General features: G+C 64.2%; 1 protein-coding gene across 1 annotated transcript; it reads left to right on the top strand.

The window, feature by feature from the left end:
- The first annotated feature begins 4,036 nt into the window (after window positions 1-4,036).
- On the top strand, window positions 4,037-16,148 carry SLC12A9 (solute carrier family 12 member 9). Its single transcript, XM_065569032.1, is given in 14 exon segments — window positions 4,037-4,153; window positions 4,155-4,281; window positions 4,599-4,733; window positions 7,540-7,671; window positions 8,837-9,127; window positions 9,885-9,992; window positions 10,194-10,305; window positions 11,002-11,159; window positions 11,280-11,362; window positions 11,525-11,649; window positions 12,581-12,773; window positions 13,228-13,399; window positions 13,856-14,002; window positions 14,213-16,148. Coding segments are annotated over 14 exon segments (2,709 nt in total). The 5' UTR covers window positions 4,037-4,051; the 3' UTR covers window positions 15,037-16,148.
- Window positions 16,149-16,523: the final 375 nt, after the last annotated feature.

Here is a 16,523-nt window from a genome sequence, read left to right as displayed (position 1 = left end):
TGCACATGGGCCATCTGTGTGTGTGTGTACAGAGATCTGTGTGTGCACATGGGCCATGTGTGTACAGACCTCTGTGTGTGTGTGTGCACATAGCTGTGTGTATGCGTGCACAGAGCAGTGTGTATGTGTGTGTGTGTACAGAGCACTGTGTGTGTACAGGGGCTGTGTGTGTGTACAGAGCAGCGTGTGTGTGCAGAGCCCGGTGTGTGTGTGTGTGTACAGAGCTCTGTGTGTATGTACAGAGCACTCTGTGTGCACAGATCAGTGTGTGTGCACATGCACAGGGGCTGTGTGTGTGAGTGTGCACAGAGCTCTGTGTGTGTGTGTGCACAGAGCAGTGTGTGTGTGTGTGTGTGCACAGAGCAGTGTGTGTGTGCGCACAGGGGCTGTGTGTGTGTGTGAGCACAGAGCAGTGTGTGTGTGTGCACAGAGCAGTGTGTGTGCACAGAGCAGTGTGTGTGTGTGTGTGTGTGTGTGTAACCACAGAGCATTGTGTCTGTGTGCACAGGGGCTGTGTGTGTGTGTGTGAGCAGAGAGCAGTGTGTGTGCACACAGGGGCTGTGTGTGTGTGCACAGAGCTCTATGTGTGTGAGCACAGAGCAGTGTGTGTGCACAGGGGCTGTGCTTGTGTGTGCACAGGGGCTGTGTGTGTGTGTGAGCACAGAGCAGTGTGTGTGTGCGCGCACAGGGGCTGTGTGTGTGTGCATGCAGAGAGCAGTGTGTGTGAGCATAGAGCAGTGTGTGTTTGCACACAGGGGCTGTGTGTGTGAGCACAGAGCAGTGTGTCTGTGTGCATAGGGGCTGTGTGTGTGTGAGCACAGAGCAGTGTGTGTGCGCACAGGGGCTGTGTGTGTGCACAGAGCTCTATGTGTGTGAGCACAGAGCAGTGTGTGTGTGTGTGTGTGTGTGTGCGCGCGCGGGGCTGTGTGTGTGTAAGCACAGAGCAGTGTGTGTGTGTGCGCCCAGAGCAGTGTGTGTGTGTGAGCACAGAGCAGTGTGTGTGCAGAGGGGCTGTGTGTGTGTGCAGAGGGGCTGTGTGTGTGAGCACAGAGCAGTGTGTGTGTCTGTGTGTGTGAGCACAGAGCAGTGTGTGTGTCTGTGTGTGTGAGCACAGGGGCTGTATGTGTGCACGCACAGGAGCTGTGTGTGTGTGTGAGCACAGAGCTCTGTATGTTTGCATGTGTGTGCGCCCAGGGGCTGTGTGTGTGTGAGCACAGAGCAGTGTGTGTGTGTGTGTGTGCGCGCACAGGGGCTGTGTGTGTGTGTGTGTGTGAGCACAGAGCAGTGTGTGTGTGTGTGCGCGCGCGCACAGGGGCTGTGTGTGTGTGTGTGTGAGCACAGAGCAGTGTGTGTGTGTGTGTGTGTGCGCGCACAGGGGCTGTGTGTGTGTGTGTAGCGCAGGGGCTGTGTGTGTGCACGCACAGGGGCTGTGTGTGTGTGTGAGCACAGAGCTCTGTATGTGTGCATGTGTGTGCGCCCAGGGGCTGTGTGTGTGTGTGTGAGCACAGAGCAGTGTGTGTGTGTGTGTGTGTGCGCGCACAGGGTGTGTGTGTGTGTGTGTGTGTGTGTGTGTGTGAGCACAGAGCAGTGTGTGTGTGTGTGTGCGCGCACACAGGGGCTGTGTGTGTGTGTGAGCACAGAGCAGTGTGTGTGTGTGTGTGCGCGCCCAGGGGCTGTGTGTGTGTGTGTAGCGCAGGGTGCCTGTGGAGCCGGCAGGAAGCGGAGGATGGGGAAGGGCTGCGGGAGGAGGCAGGATCTGAGCTCACAGCGGCCCATTAAGTCACACCCGGGGGGGGGGGGGGGGGGGAAGGGGGCTGGTCACATGAGCAGCCTGTGACCCGGCAGCCGGTTCCGGGGAGCCCTGCATGGAGCTGGGGGAAAGACCCGGCCCCCCCCCATCGGTCCCACCCACCCCGCAGCATCCCCCGCCAAAGGTTCGTGCATCTCTGGGCGGGGAGCCAGGACGCCTGGGTTCTCTCCCCGGCTCTGGGATGGGAGTGGGGGCTGGTGGGTTAGAGCAGGGGGGCTGGGAGCCAGGACTCCTGGGTTCTCTCCCCGGCTCTGGGAGGGGAGTGGGGGCTGGTGGTTAGAGCAGGGGGGCTGGGAGCCAGGACGCCTGGGTTCTCTCCCCAGCTCTGGGAGGGGAGTGGGGGCTGGTGGGTTAGAGCAGGGGGAGCTGGGAGCCAGGACTCCTGGGTTCTGTCCCCGGCTCTGGGAGGGGAGTGGGGGCTGGTGGGTTAGAGCAGGGGGAGCTGGGAGCCAGGACTCCTGGGTTCTGTCCCCGGCTCTGGGAGAGAAGTGGGGGCTGGTGGTTAGAGCAGTGAGGGGTTTGGGAGCCAGGACTCCTGGGTTCTCTCCCCAGCTCTAGGAGGGGAGTGGGGCTGGTGGGTTAGAGCAGGGGGGGCTGGGAGCAAGGACTCCTGGGTTCTCTCCCCGCTCTGGGAAACGGGTGGGGTCTGGTGAATTGGGGAGGGGCAGGAAATCTATTTAAGCTCCTCCTCTCACCTGATTCCCACCTGGCGGCTAAGTCCCGCCCCCCCCCCATAACTAACCTTCCCCCCTCTATAAACTCCTCTAGCCTCCCTTTTCCCTCCTTTCCTGTGCCCTGGGGGGGAGTCTGACCTGCTGCGGTAGCCTGTGTCTGGTGAGCTTCATCCTCCCGGACTTGGGGACCCCCTTGGTGAAGAGTGGGGGGCTGACCCCCCATCTACCCTACTCTGTTAGTCTGAGAGCAAGTATCTCTCAGCTCTGGCTTTGCCCTACCAGTCATTCTTTTGGGGGGTCCAGATGTGCCCCCCAATATATGTTCCGGCTTCTCTTTGCACCCCTTAAGCAACCCCCCGGCCTTGAATCTATGGCATCCTGTACTCCCCTCAATTTGACTTTTAAACTCTCTTCACCCACCCCCCTGTTTTTCCAGAAGAGGGACCGAGAACAGGGGTGCCCCCCGTACTCCCATCTCTGCAATGGGAGGGAGGCTGGATTTCGAGGGCACTGTCCCACTGATTTGGCTGTTCCTGACCCGGGTTTGATTTCTTTTCCTGTTTCATAATTGGATTCATTTCCCCCTCCCCTCCGTTTTTAGGGTTCATACCTTGTTTTTTTGAGCTGTTTCTCAGGGGGGTTTTGAACCTGTCCACGTATTCCCCCCCCCCTTCCATTTCCCAGTTGGATTTCAACCCGCTTTGTGCATCAAAACCCCGGATCCTTTTTCCCCCCGTTAACTCAAAGAACCTGGGTGGGTTTTTAGGGTTTGCCACCATCCCCAGTTTTCTTTTGCGGGTTTGGAGGCATCTGCAGGCAAGTTCGAAGCCGGGCGTGGCCGGCCCCTTGACTTTTCCGTTGTATCGCTGTCATTTTGGGGCTGGCGTTCGGAGAATTTAAGGCTGGAGGGAGACTCGCTGGGTAGGGTTTCTTTTCGGGGGGGCCGGAAGCCAGGTTTTGGGGCCGTCTCGAAGCGCGGTTTGGCGTGCACCCTGGCAATACATTGCTCTCCGGTTCTGTTGTAAGACTCTGAGCAGATGTTTTTTTTTAAAGGGCTTGACCCCCGTTTTTCTAGTTGGGGGGGGGGGGAAATCTCTGATCTCAATTTTAATCCGGTTCCCCCACTGCGATGTGCCCACACCTGGCTAATGATTGTTACTTCCTTTCAACAAGATCGGGGGGTCTTCTATTGGCTCGGTTCATGGTTGGGGTGTGGGGAGGGCCTGGGGGGGTTGCAGGTGAGGCTGGGGGAGGGAATTTGGGGGAGGGGCTGAGAGATTGGAGGGGAGTTGGGAGGGGTGGGGGAAGAGCTGGGAACTTGGAGTGGAGAGCAGGTGAGCGGGGCGTGGGGGGGGAGGGGAATTTGGGCTGGGGGAGGGAATTTGGGGTGCAGGGGCTGGGAGAGGAGGGGAGGGAATTTGGGCTGGGGGGCTGGGGATAGGAGGGGAGGAAATTTGGGGTAGAGGGGCTGGAGGGGGGCTCTGTGGGAGGAGGGGCAGGGGATAACAGGGGTTCCTGGCTGACCCCCTCCTTCCCCCCCCCCCCAGGGTGACCAGGCCCCCGTGCCATGTCCACCGAGAGCTCCCCACTCCTGAGCTACCGGCTCTTCAGCGTGGTGGACGACGGGGAGATGCCGGGGAGCCGGGCCCAGGAGGAGGCCCCCCTGGTGGGGGGGGGATGTGGGGGGCACCGCGGGCCCCCCTCACCCCGACCCGGCCCGCCGTCTCTCTACCTTCTTCGGCGTTGTGGTGCCCACCGTCCTGTCGATGTTTAGCATCGTTGTCTTCATGCGTGTGGGTGAGTGACCCCCGCGTTCGGGATTCTCCCCCTAGGGAAATCGCCACCCCTAGGAATACCAACAAACCTCCATCCCCCCACGGTTGCGTGATTGATTTCCAGCCAAAATCATGGAGCAGGGAGTTCCATCGGCTAATGGGGGGGAGGGTGGCCCTCTCCTCCTCCAACCCAGCGGATGAATGAAAGGTGGCCCAACGGTCATCGGAGGAGGCTAACGCGGACCGGGAGGCGCGCTCCGAGGCCGTGGAACCTACTACCCCAGCTCCACCATGGTGCCCCTCGCGCCTGACCCGCAGCCCCTCTCTGTCGCCCCCTAGGGTTCGTGGTGGGGCACGCCGGGTTCCTGCAGTCGCTGCTCATGCTGGTGGTGGCCTACGTCATCATCCTGCTGACTGTCCTGTCCGTCTGCGCCATCTGCACCAATGGCGCCATCCAGGGGGGCGGGGCCTACTGTATCCTTCAGCCAATGGGGATTGGGGGATACAGGGGGCAGGTGAGGGGTGTCGGGAGAGCTGCTTATGGAGGGGAGATGGGACATGGGAGGCTGTCTCTGGGGCGGCAGGGGCTGTGGGGAGCAGTGGGTGTCGGGAGAGCTATTTATGGTGGGGGTCTTTGGGGGAGACTCTGGGAATCTGGGGGAGGGGAGATGGGATATGGGGGAGCTGTCTTGGGGGGGCAGGGGCTGTGGGGAGCAGTGGTGGGGTGTCAGGAGATCTGTTTATGGAGGGGGTCTTTGGGGAGATTGGGGGGAGGGGAGATGGGATATGGGGGGCTGTCTCTGGGGCGGCAGGGGCTGTGGCAAGCAGTGGGTAGGGGGAGATCTGTTTATGGAGGGGGTCTTTGGGGGAGACTCTGGGGATCTGGGGGAGGGGAGATGGGATATGGAGGAGCTGTCTCTGGGGCAGCAGGGGCTGTGGCGAGCAGTGGGTGGGGTGTCGGGAGATCTGTTTATGGAGGGGGTCTTTGGGGAGACTCTGGGGGGAGGGGATATGGGGGAGCTGTCTCGGGGGGCAGGGGTTGTGGCGAGCAGTGGGTGGGGTGTCAGGAGATCTGTTTATGGAGGGGGTCTTTGGGGAGATTGGGGGGAGGGGAGATGGGATATGGGGGGCTGTCTCTGGGGCGGCAGGGGCTGTGGCAAGCAGTGGGTAGGGGGAGATCTGTTTATGGAGGGGGTCTTTGGGGGAGACTCTGGGGATCTGGGGGAGGGGAGATGGGATATGGAGGAGCTGTCTCGGGGGGGCAGGGGCTGTGGGGAGCAGGGGTGGGGTGTCGGGAGATCTGTTTATAGAGGGGGTCTTTGGGGAGACTCTAGGGGGAGGGGATATGGGAGGCTGTGTCTGGGGGGCAGGGGCTGTGGCGAGCAGTGGGTGGGGGGTGTCGGGAGATCTGTTTATGGAGGGTGTCTTTGGGGAGACTCTGGGGGGAGGGGATATGGGAGGCTGTGTCTGGGGGGCGGGGCTCTGGGGGGCAGTGGTGGGGGGTGTCGGGAGATCTGTTTATGGAGGGGGTCTTTGGGGGAGACTCTGGGGGGAGGCGATATGGGGGGCTGTCTGGGGGGCAGGGCTCTGGGGGGCAGTGGTGGGGGGTGTCGGGAGATCTGTTTATGGAGGGGGTCTTTGGGGAGACTCTGGGGGGAGGGGATATGGGGGGCTGTCTGGGGGGCGGGGCTCTGGGGGGCAGTGGTGGGGGGTGTCGGGAGATCTGTTTATGGAGGGGGTCTTTGGGGAGACTCTGGGGGGAGGGGATATGGGGGGCTGTCTGGGGGGCGGGGCTCTGGGGGGCAGTGGTGGGGGGTGTCGGGAGATCTGTTTATGGAGGGGGTCTTTGGGGGAGACTCTGGGGGGAGGCGATATGGGGGGCTGTCTGGGGGGCAGGGCTCTGGGGGGCAGTGGTGGGGGGTGTCGGGAGATCTGTTTATGGAGGGGGTCTTTGGGGAGACTCTGGGGGGAGGGGATATGGAGGGCTGTCTGGGGGGCGGGGCTCTGGGGGGCAGTGGTGGGGGGTGTCGGGAGATCAGTTTATGGAGGGGGTCTTTGGGGAGACTCTAGGGGGAGGGGATATGGGGGGCTGTCTGGGGGGCGGGGCTCTGGGGGGCAGTGGTGGGGGGTGTCGGGAGATGTTTATGGAGGGGGTCTTTGGGGAGACTCTGGGGGGAGGGGATATGGGGGGCTGTCTGGGGGGCAGGGGCTCTGGGGGGCAGTGGTGGGGGGTGTCGGGAGATCTGTTTATAGAGGGGGTCTTTGGGGAGGCTCTGGGGGGAGGGGATATGGGAGGCTGTGTGTGGGGGGTAGGGGCTCTGGGGGGCAGTGGGTGGGGTGTCGGGAGATCTGTTTATGGAGGGGGTCTTTGGGGAGACTCTGGGGGGAGGGGATATGGGAGGCTGTGTCTGGGGGGCGGGGCTCTGGGGGGCAGTGGTGGGGGGTGTCGGGAGATCTGTTTATGGAGGGGGTCTTTGGGGAGACTCTGGGGGAGGGGATATGGGAGGCTGTGTCTGGGGGGCGGGGGCTCTGGGGGGCAGTGGTGGGGGGTGTCGGGAGATCTGTTTATGGAGGGGGTCTTTGGGGAGACTCTGGGGGGAGGGGATATGGGAGGCTGTCTGGGGGGCGGGGCTCTGGGGAGCAGTGGTGGGGGTGTCGGGAGATCTGTTTATGGAGGGGGTCTTTGGGGAGACTCTGGGGGGAGGGGATATGCGAGGCTGTGTCTGGGGGGCGGGGCTCTGGGGGGCAGTGGTGGGGGGTGTCGGGAGATCTGTTTATGGAGGGGGTCTTTGGGGAGACTCTAGGGGGAGGGGATATGGGAGGCTGTGTCTGGGGGGCAGGGGCTGTGGCGAGCAGTGGGTGGGGGGTGTCGGGAGATCTGTTTATGGAGGGGGTCTTTGGGGAGACTCTGGGGGAGGGGATATGGGAGGCTGTGTCTGGGGGGCGGGGCTCTGGGGGGCAGTGGTGGGGGGTGTCGGGAGATCTGTTTATGGAGGGGGTCTTTGGGGAGACTCTGGGGGAGGGGATATGGGAGGCTGTGTCTGGGGGGCAGGGGCTCTGGGGGGCAGTGGTGGGGGGTGTCGGGAGATCTGTTTATGGAGGGGGTCTTTGGGGAGACTCTGGGAGAGGGGATATAGGGATGCATTGGGGGCAGTGTAGGAGTTGTCTCAGTGGAGTGTGGCAGGGGGGACAGGCTCTGTGGGGGGGTGGCGTCTCCTCCCCCCCCCCCTCCCCAGGATACCATGGCGTTTCCTTAACGACCCCCCCCCCCGCCCCCCAGTCATGATCTCACGGACGCTGGGCCCCGAGTTCGGGGGCAGCATCGGGCTCATGTTCTACCTGGCTAACGTCTGCGCCTGCGGGGTCTACATCCTGGGGCTGGTGGAGGCCGTGCTGGACGTCTTCGGAGCAGGTGGGCCCGGACGCCTGGGTTCTCTCCCCGGCTCTGGGAGGGGAGTGGGAGCTGGTGGGTTAGAGCAGGGGGGGCTGGTAGCCCGGATGCCTGGGTTCTCTCCTTGGCTCTGGGAGGGGAGTGGGGGCTGGTGGGTTAGAGCAGGGGGGGCTGGGAGCCCGGATGCCTGGGTTCTCTCCTTGGCTCTGGGAGGGGAGTGGGGGCTGGTGGGTTAGAGCAGGGGGGGCTGGGAGCCCGGATGCCTGGGTTCTCTCCTTGGCTCTGGGAGGGGAGTGGGGGCTGGTGGGTTAGAGCAGGGGGGGCTGGGAGCCCGGATGCCTGGGTTCTCTCCTTGGCTCTGGGAGGGGGGTGGGGGCTGGTGCGTTAGAGCAGGGCGGGCTGGGAGCCAGGACTCCTGGGTTCTCATAGACTCATAGACTTTAAGGTCAGAAGGGACCAGTATGATCATCTAGTCTGACCTCCCGCATGATGCAGGCCACAAAAGCTGACCCACCCCCTTCCCTTAACTCCACTGTTGAAGTCCCCAAATCCTGTGATTTAAGGACCTCAAGTCGCAGAGCATCCCCCAGCTAGTGACCCCCGCCCCACGCTGCAGGGGAAGGCGAAAAACCTCCAGGGCCTCTGCCAATCTACCCTGGAGGAAAATTCCTTCCCGACCCCAAATATGGCGATCAGTAGAACCCCGAGCATGCGGGCAAGATTCTCCAGCCAGACCCTCATTGACCATTGATACTATTTACCCGCGATGCCACGTTGTTGATTGATTGACTAAAATCACGTTATCCCATCAAACCATTCCCTCCATAAACTTATCGAGCTTAATCTTAAAGCCAGAGAGGTCTTTCGCCCCCATTGTTTCCCTTGGAAGGTTGTTCCAAAATTTCACCCCTCTGATGGTTAGAAACCTTCGTCTAATTACAAGCCTAAACTTCCCCACGGCCAGTTTATATCCATTCGTTCTCGTGTCCACATTAGTACTGGGTTCTCTCCCTGGCAATGGGAGGGGAGTGGGGGCTGGTGGTTAGAGCGGGAGAGGGGGGACGGGGGGCTGGGAGCCAGGACTCCTGGGTTCTCTCCCTGGCTCTGGGAGGGGAGTAGGGCCTCTGGGGGGGTTGGAACCCGGATGCCTGGGTTCTCCGCAGTCCTGATAGTGTCCCCCCCGCAGACGGAACAGACCCCCCCGGCGCCCGCGCCCTGCCCCAGGGTTATTTCTACAGCTTCCTTTACGGGTCGGCGGTACTGCTGCTCTGCTTGCTGGTCTGCCTGGTGGGGGCCCGGATCTACGCCCGGGCCGCCTTCCTCATCTTCCTGGTGGTCAACCTGGTGCTGGTGGCCATTTTCGTCAGCTTCGTGGCCGTGGGGCCCCGCCAGGTGTCCGTTGCCCGGGACGCCAACCACACCTTCAACGCCAGCTTCACCGGCTTCCGCCTGGCCACCCTGCGGGCCAACCTGCCCGGTCAGCGGGAGCAGGGGTTGGGAGGGGCAGAGGAGAAAGGGAGGGGTGGGGGGGCAAAGCAGGGGATGGGGGGGTGTTGAGCGGGGAGGGGGTGTTAGGGGCAGGGGGGGTTGTGGATGTGTGGGGGGCCCAGAGGGAGAAAGGGAGGGGGTGGGGGGCAAAGCAGGGGATGGGGGGGTGTTGAGCGGGGGAGGGGGTGTTAGGGGCAGGGGGGGGTTGTGGATGTGTGGGGGGCCCAGAGGGAGAAAGGGAGGGGTGGGGGGCAAAGCAGGGGATGGGGGGGTGTTGAGCAAGGAGGGGGGTGTTAGGGGCAGGGGGGGTCATGGATGTGTGGGGGGCCCAGAGGGAGAAAGGAAGGGGTGGGGGCGTCGAGCAGGAGGGGGCATTGGGGGCAGGGGGGTCATGCGGGGTGGCGGGGGGTCGGGAATGTGGAGGCAGCAGAGGTGGAAGGTGGGGGGACGGGAGATGGGGGGCAGAGGGGGAAGGGGAGTAGTAGGGGTGTTGGGGGGGCACTGGCTGGGGTGATTGGAGGCACACTGAGGGGCACATGGTCAGCAGAGGGTGGGGGAGCAAACCCTGGGGGGTGGAGGGGGTTGTGGGGAGATGATGGGATCTGGGGGGGGGCACGGCCCAGAGGTGGGGAGCCGAGGCCCAGGAGGGGGGCATGTCCGGGGGGGCGAGCAGACAGAGGGGAGGAGTTCGTGGGGAAGGGGGAATGACCCCCCACTTACTTGTCGTGTCCCTGTCCCCCCCCCAGCCATGTACTCCCGCGATTACACCACCAACAACGTCATGACGTTCGCCACCGTCTTCGCCGTCATGTTCAACGGGTGCACTGGGATCATGGCCGGGTCCAACATGTCGGGTGAGCCCGGATGCCTGGGTCCTGTCCCCGGCTAAGGGTGGGGAGTGGAGGCTGGTGGGTGAGAGCAGGGCGGGCTGGGAGCCAGGACTCCTGGGTTCTCTCCCCGGCTCTGGGAGGGGAATGGGGGCTGGTGGGTGAGAGCAGGGGGGGCTGGGAGCCAGGACTCCTGGGTCCCATCCCGGTGCTGGGCTGCCGTTGCAGGGGAGCTGAGGAACGCCAGCAGCTCCATCCCCAGGGGCACCATCATCGCTGTAGTTTACACCTTCATCATCTACTTCCTCCTCTTCCTCATGACCAGCTTCACCTGTGAGAGGTGAGGGGGGGCAGGGATGGATGGAGGGGGGATTGGAGAACACACTGCTGTTGGCACCAAGGGGCAGGGCTAAAAGAATAGAGGCGGGGCTAGAGGTGAGGCTTAAGGAGGAGCTGGCGAATGGGGTGGAGCTAAGGGATCAGGGGGCGGGACTAGGAGAGCAGCAGGTGGGTCGAGGGGTGGGATTGGGCGGAGCTTCGGGCACAGGGATGTTGGCAGGGGTGGGAGGGAAAGTGGAGGTGGGGCTATTGGGGGTGGGGCAGAGGGGGGGGAATGGCCGGGGGCGTGGCTAATGAAATGGGGTCAGGCTAAGAGTTGGGGTAGGGGGCAGGGCTTAGTGTGGAGTTCGTGTGGAGAAGATGGGAAGATGGGTGGGGCTAAGGGGTGAGGGCGGGGCTATAGATGGGTGGGGCTAGGGGGCTGAGGTGGGGTTCAGGCACAGAGCTAGTAAAAGGGGCGTGGCTTTCAGGGAGGGGCGTGGCTTTCAGGGCCAGAGTAAGAGGTGGGGTTAAGCCACAGAGCTAGTTGAAATGGGCGTGGTTTTCGGGGATGGGGCGTGGCTTTCAGGGTCAGACTAAAAGGTGGGAAATGGGGCATGGGGCAGAGACAAGGCGTGCCTAGGGGAGCTGGGGTGTGGTGGGTGGGGAGGGGTTGGGTGGGTGGGACTCAAGGCCTGGCTCCGCCCCCCCTTTCCAGGACACTGCTGAAGGAAGACTACGGCTTCTTCCGTTCCATCAACCTGTGGCCGCCCCTGGTGCTGGTCGGGGTTTACGCCGCGTCCCTCTCAGCCTCCATGAGCTCCCTCATCGGGGCCTCCCGCATCCTGCACGCGCTGGCCAAGGACGACCTGTTCGGTGAGCCCCCCCCATGTCCGTCCCCCCCAGCCTGGGTCCCCCTGGCCTGTCCCATGGGCCCCCCCCAGCCTCCCGACCCGGGTCGCTTCCTCGCTCTGACGCGCTTTTCTCCCCCCACAGGCATCGTCCTGGCTCCAGCCAAAATCATCTCCAAGGGGGGGAACCCCTGGGTGGCTGTTCTGTACACCTGGGCCCTGGTGCAGGTAAGCGTCCCCCCCCCCACCTGATCCCCCTCCCAGAGCCGGGAGGAGCACCCAGGAGTCCTGGCTCCTGGCCCCCCCTGCTCTAACCCACCAGTCCCCACTCCCCTCCCAGAGCCGGGGAGAGAACCCAGGAGTCCTGACCCAGTTCTCGGCCCCCCCCAGCTGGTGCTGTTCGCGGGGAAGCTGAACACCATCGCCGGGATCGTCACGGTGTTTTACTTGGTGGCCTACGCAGCCGTGGACCTGGCCTGCCTGGCGCTGGAGTGGGCCTCGGCCCCTAACTTCCGGTGAGGGGGGGGGGGCGTGAGGGGGCGTGACTGGGGTGGGGGGGATTTGGGGGGGGGCGTGTCCAGGCTGGGGAAGGCGGGGGGGGGGTGAGGAAGAGGGGGATGGGCATGGGAGTAAGATCCAATTCAGATTCTCAGAGCTCTGAGTGGGGGGGGGTCTGTGGGGCGGGGGTACAGGGGAGCTGGGATTTGGGGGGTCCCTGGTGGGGGGGGGCCCAGGGGTGTCTGTGGGGCGGGGTACAGGGGAGCTGGGATTTGGGGGTCCCTGGCGGATGGGGGCCCCAGGGGTGTCTGTGGGGCGGGGGTACAGGGGAGCTGGGATTTGGGGGTCCCTGGCGGATGGGGACCCCAGGGGTGTCTGTGGGGCGGGGTACAGGGGAGCTGGGATTTGGGGGTCCCTGGCGGATGGGGACCCCAGGGGTGTCTGTGGGGCGGGGTACAGGGGAGCTGGGATTTGGGGGTCCCTGGCGTGGGGGGGCCCCAGGGGTGTCTGTGGGGCGGGGTACAGGGGAGCTGGGATTTGGGGGTCCCTGGCATGGGGGGCCCAGGGGTGTCTGTGGGGTGGGGTACAGGGGAGCTGGGATTTGGGGGTCCCTGGTGGGGGGGCCCCAGGGGTGTCTGTGGGGCGGGGTACAGGGGAGCTGGGATTTGGGGGTCCCTGGTGGGGGGGGCCCAGGGGTGTCTGTGGGGCGGGGTACAGGGGAGCTGGGATTTGGGGGTCCCTGGCGGGGGGGGCCCCAGGGGTGTCTGTGGGGCGGGGTACAGGGGAGCTGGGATTTGGGGGGTCCCTGGTGGGGGGGGGCCCAGGGGTGTCTGTGGGGCGGGGTACAGGGGAGCTGGGATTTGGGGGTCCCTGGTGGGGGGGGGCCCCAGGGGTGTCTGTGGGGCGGGGGTCCTGTCTGTAACCCCCATCTCCTCTCCCCGCCCCCAGCCCCACCTTCCAGCTGTTCAGCTGGCACACGTGTCTGCTGGGCATCGCCAGCTGCCTGCTCATGATGTTCCTCATCAGCCCCGCGGGCGCCTCGGGGAGCCTGGTGCTGATGCTGGCGCTGCTCGGCTTCATCCACCTGCGGGCGCCCGCCAGCTCCTGGGGCTACATCAGCCAGGCCCTCATCTTCCACCAGGTACCGGGGAGAGAACCCAGGAGTCCGGGCCCCCACTCCCCTCCCAGAGCCGGGAGAGAACCCAGGAATCTGGGCTCCCCCCCCCCCCCCCCCAGAGCCGGGGAGAGAACCCAGGAGTCCGGGCTCCCAGCCCCCCCCCCCTCCCCCCAGAGCCGGGGAGAGAACCCAGGAATCCGGGCTCCCTTCTGTCCGTCCTACAGTCTATTTCTGACCCCGCCCCCTGTGACACACCTGGTACTGGGGGGATCTGTCAGCTGGGCCCCCTTCAGCTGTGGGGGGATTGATGGGAGGGGGGCTGTGGGTTGGCCCCTGAGAGCTGGAGACGGGATGGGGGGCCACTGTAGGGTGGAGCCCGGTTTGGTGCCATGGGGGGTGTCGATGGGATGGGACTTTCAGGGGGGGCCTGCGCCCAGCATCTGAGGTGTCCCCATCTCCCCCCCCCCCCGCCCCCCAGGTGCGGAAGTACCTGCTGCTCCTGGACGTGCGCAAGGAGCACGTGAAGTTCTGGCGCCCCCAGATGCTGCTGATGGTGGCGAACCCCGCGGGGGCCCAGCTCATCCACTTCGTCAATGACCTCAAGAAGGGGGGGCTCTTCGTGCTGGGCCACGTGGAGATCGGCGAGCTGGGTGAGGGACCCAGGCGTCCGGGCGCTTGCCACCCCCCGAAGGAACCCAAGAGTCCTGGCTCCCAGCCCCCGCTTGCTCTCACCCACCAGCCCCCACTCCCCTCCCAGAGCTGGGGAGAGAACCCAGGAGTCCTGGCCCCCAGCCCCCCCCTGCTCTAACCCACCAGCCCCCACTCCCCTCCCTGAGCCGGGAAGAGAACCCAGGCGTCCTGGCACCCAGTCCCCCCTGCTCTAACCCACCAGCCCCCACTCCCCTCCCTGAGCCGGGGAGAGAACCCAGGCGTCCTGGCTCCCAGCTGTAACCCACCAGCCCCCACTCCCCTCCCTGAGCCGGGGAGAGAACCCAGGAGTCCTGGCACCCAGTCCCCCCTGCTCTAACCCACCAGCCCCCACTCCCCTGCCAGAGCCGGGGAGAGAACCCAGGAGTCCTGGCTACCTTCTATTTCTGCCCCCCCAGACACTATGCCCTCTGACCCCATCCAAGATCACTACAACTTCTGGCTCAGCCTGGTGGATAAACTCAACGTGAAGGCGTTCGTGGATCTGACCCTCTCACCTTCGGTCCGACAGGGGACCCAGCACCTGCTGCGCATCACGGGGCTCGGTGAGTGATATAGTCAGCCGCCCCGCCCCAGAGGTGGGCGCATCTCAGCCCTGGGCGAGGGGTCCCTGTGTCACCAGCCGCCCCGCCCCAGAGGTGGGCGCATCTCAGCCCTGGGCGAGGGGTCCCTGTGTAACCAGCCGCCCCGCCCCAGAGGTGGCTGCATCTCAGCCCTGCTGACTCTCTCTCTTCCCCCCCCCTCCCCCCCCCCAGGCGGCATGAAGCCCAACACGCTGGTGCTGGGTTTTTACGACGCCTGCGTCCCCGACGACTACTTCCTCCGCGACCCGGCCTTCAGCCAGGCCCGGGAGAACGACCACTTCGGGGTGGACCTGCCGGCCCTCCAGGCCCACTTCCCCGCCGTGCGTGGGGCCGGCGTCCCCAAAGCCCTGCCGGCTGCAGAGTACGTCTCCATCCTCTCGGACGCTGTCAAGATGCACAAGAACGTCTGCCTGGCCCGTTACTTCCCGCTGCTGGACAAGGAGCGGCTCTTCTCCTCCAAGGCCGAGGGCTGCTTCGTGGACGTGTGGCCCCTCAACCTGCTGCGCCCCGACACCCCGGCGTACGTGGACGTCTGTAGCCTCTTCCTGCTGCAACTGGCCTGCATCCTCACCATGGTCAGCTCCTGGCGGGCCGCCTGCCTCCGCCTCTTCCTCTGCGTGGAGTCGGGCGACCGGGGCTGGGTGGCCAAGGAGGAGAAACTCAAAGAGCTCCTCACCAAGCTGCGTATCAAGGCCACCATCCGGGCGGTCACCTGGGACCACGTGGTGGCCCTGCACGGCCAGCGGCCGGCGGCCGGCGAGCCCTTCCTCAATCCGGCCGCCCACCGGGTGACGGACGAGTACCTGGCGGCCGTCAACGCCTTGGTGCTGCAGCAAGGGGGACAGGTTGCCGTGAGGTTCCTCTACTTGCCCCGGCCGCCGGCCGACACCTCCATGTACGAGCGGTATCTGGAGCAGCTGGAGATCCTCACCCGGGACTTGGGGCCCACCCTGCTGGTGCACGGCCTCACCCCCGTCACCTGCACCGAGCTGTGAGGCGGGGGGGCCCCCCCCGGCCGTGCCGGAGGAGGACAGTGGGGCAGGACCTTGGAGATGTTCTTCAGCTCCTGGCGAGGGCCTGGGGAACTCCTGGAGACCGCGCCAGGCCGGGACGTCCCGCCTCCGGGGGTGGGGCGCATGGCCAGGATCTGGGGGACGCACACCCCCGTGGGATTAGCTGACGGGCCTGGCCTTAGAGCCCCTGAAACCTGGTGCCTGTAATGAGCGGGGAGGAGAGATGCCCCCAAACTGAGGCTGCAATATGGGGGGGTCTCAACCCCACAATTGGCCCCTTTCCCCCCTCATTCAGCTTGCACTGTACCTCATTATGTCTGCACCCCCACATTCCTTCACTGCTTAGTAGGGGGTACCCATTTTTCCCAGGTACCCCCAAATCACTGCCCCCCACCTTCTCAATCTCCTCCCATCACTGCTTGGGAAGGGGTCCCCCTTTTTTGCCCATGGGCCCCAAATCACTATCTCCTATTCTTCGTCTGCACCTCATTCAGGGCTCACTGGGGGGGGTTCCCCATTTTTTCCAGGCAGCCCCAGATCACTGCAACCTGAATTCTCCATCTCCACCACCCTGGTGCGGGCGGGGTCCCAAGCTGCTTCTGCACCCCAAAAAAATCCTTCTAGGGGTTTTGCCTCTTCTGCACTCCCTGGTCTCTCTTCTGAGGAGGCCCCAGGTCCCCCAACGCCTGTTGCCTTAGCTCTGTGCCCCCCCAACCTTAAAGCTCTCGGGTCCCCCTCCCGCAACAGCCCACCTTGTGTGTGTGTGGGGGGGGGGGTCCTAGCACCCTCAATATTGGGTGTCCTACTCCAGCCAGGCACAAGGTGGTGCCCTTAAATAACCCAGCTGGGATTAACCCCCGGAGAGGGGGGATAGAAGCAGGCGGGACCCCCAAAACCAGCCCCCCCTCCAGGCAGCTTATTTATGCTACAAGGACTATATTTTTGGTTAATGTTTTCTCGCGGATACCTCATGTAACACGACTGACCAGCGCCCCCCGGAGGAGGGGGTAATAACACAGCAAGCTAAGGGGGGGGGGATTTAGACATGTATTTTAACGAGCGCACTCAATAAACGGACAACGCAAAAAAGGACAGGGGCCAGTGATGGTGTGGTTATTGAGTGAGTTTTTTTGGGGGGAGGGGCTAGGAGCCAGGACTCCTGGGTTCTCTCCCCGGCTCTGGGAGGGGGGTGGGGGCTGGTGGGTTAGAGCAGGGGGGGCTGGGAGCCAGGACTCCTGGATTCTCTCCCTGGCTGTGGGAGGGGAGTGGGGGCTGGTGGGTTAGAGCAGGGGGGCTGGGAGCCAGGACTCCTGGGTTCTCTCCCTGGCTCTGGGAGCGGAGTGGGGGCTGGTGGGTTAGAGCAGGGGGGGCTGGGAGCCAGGACTTCCGGGTTCTCTCCCCGGCTCTGGGAGGGGAGTGGGGGCTGGTGGGTTAGAGCAGGGGGGGCTGGGAGCCAGGACTCCTGGGTT

This window comes from Chrysemys picta, chromosome 16, assembly GCF_011386835.1.
Source record: "Chrysemys picta bellii isolate R12L10 chromosome 16, ASM1138683v2, whole genome shotgun sequence".
Lineage (NCBI taxonomy): Eukaryota > Metazoa > Chordata > Testudines > Emydidae > Chrysemys > Chrysemys picta.
Note: the sequence above shows the minus strand (reverse complement) of the source record. Positions and strands in the feature narration are given on the sequence as shown.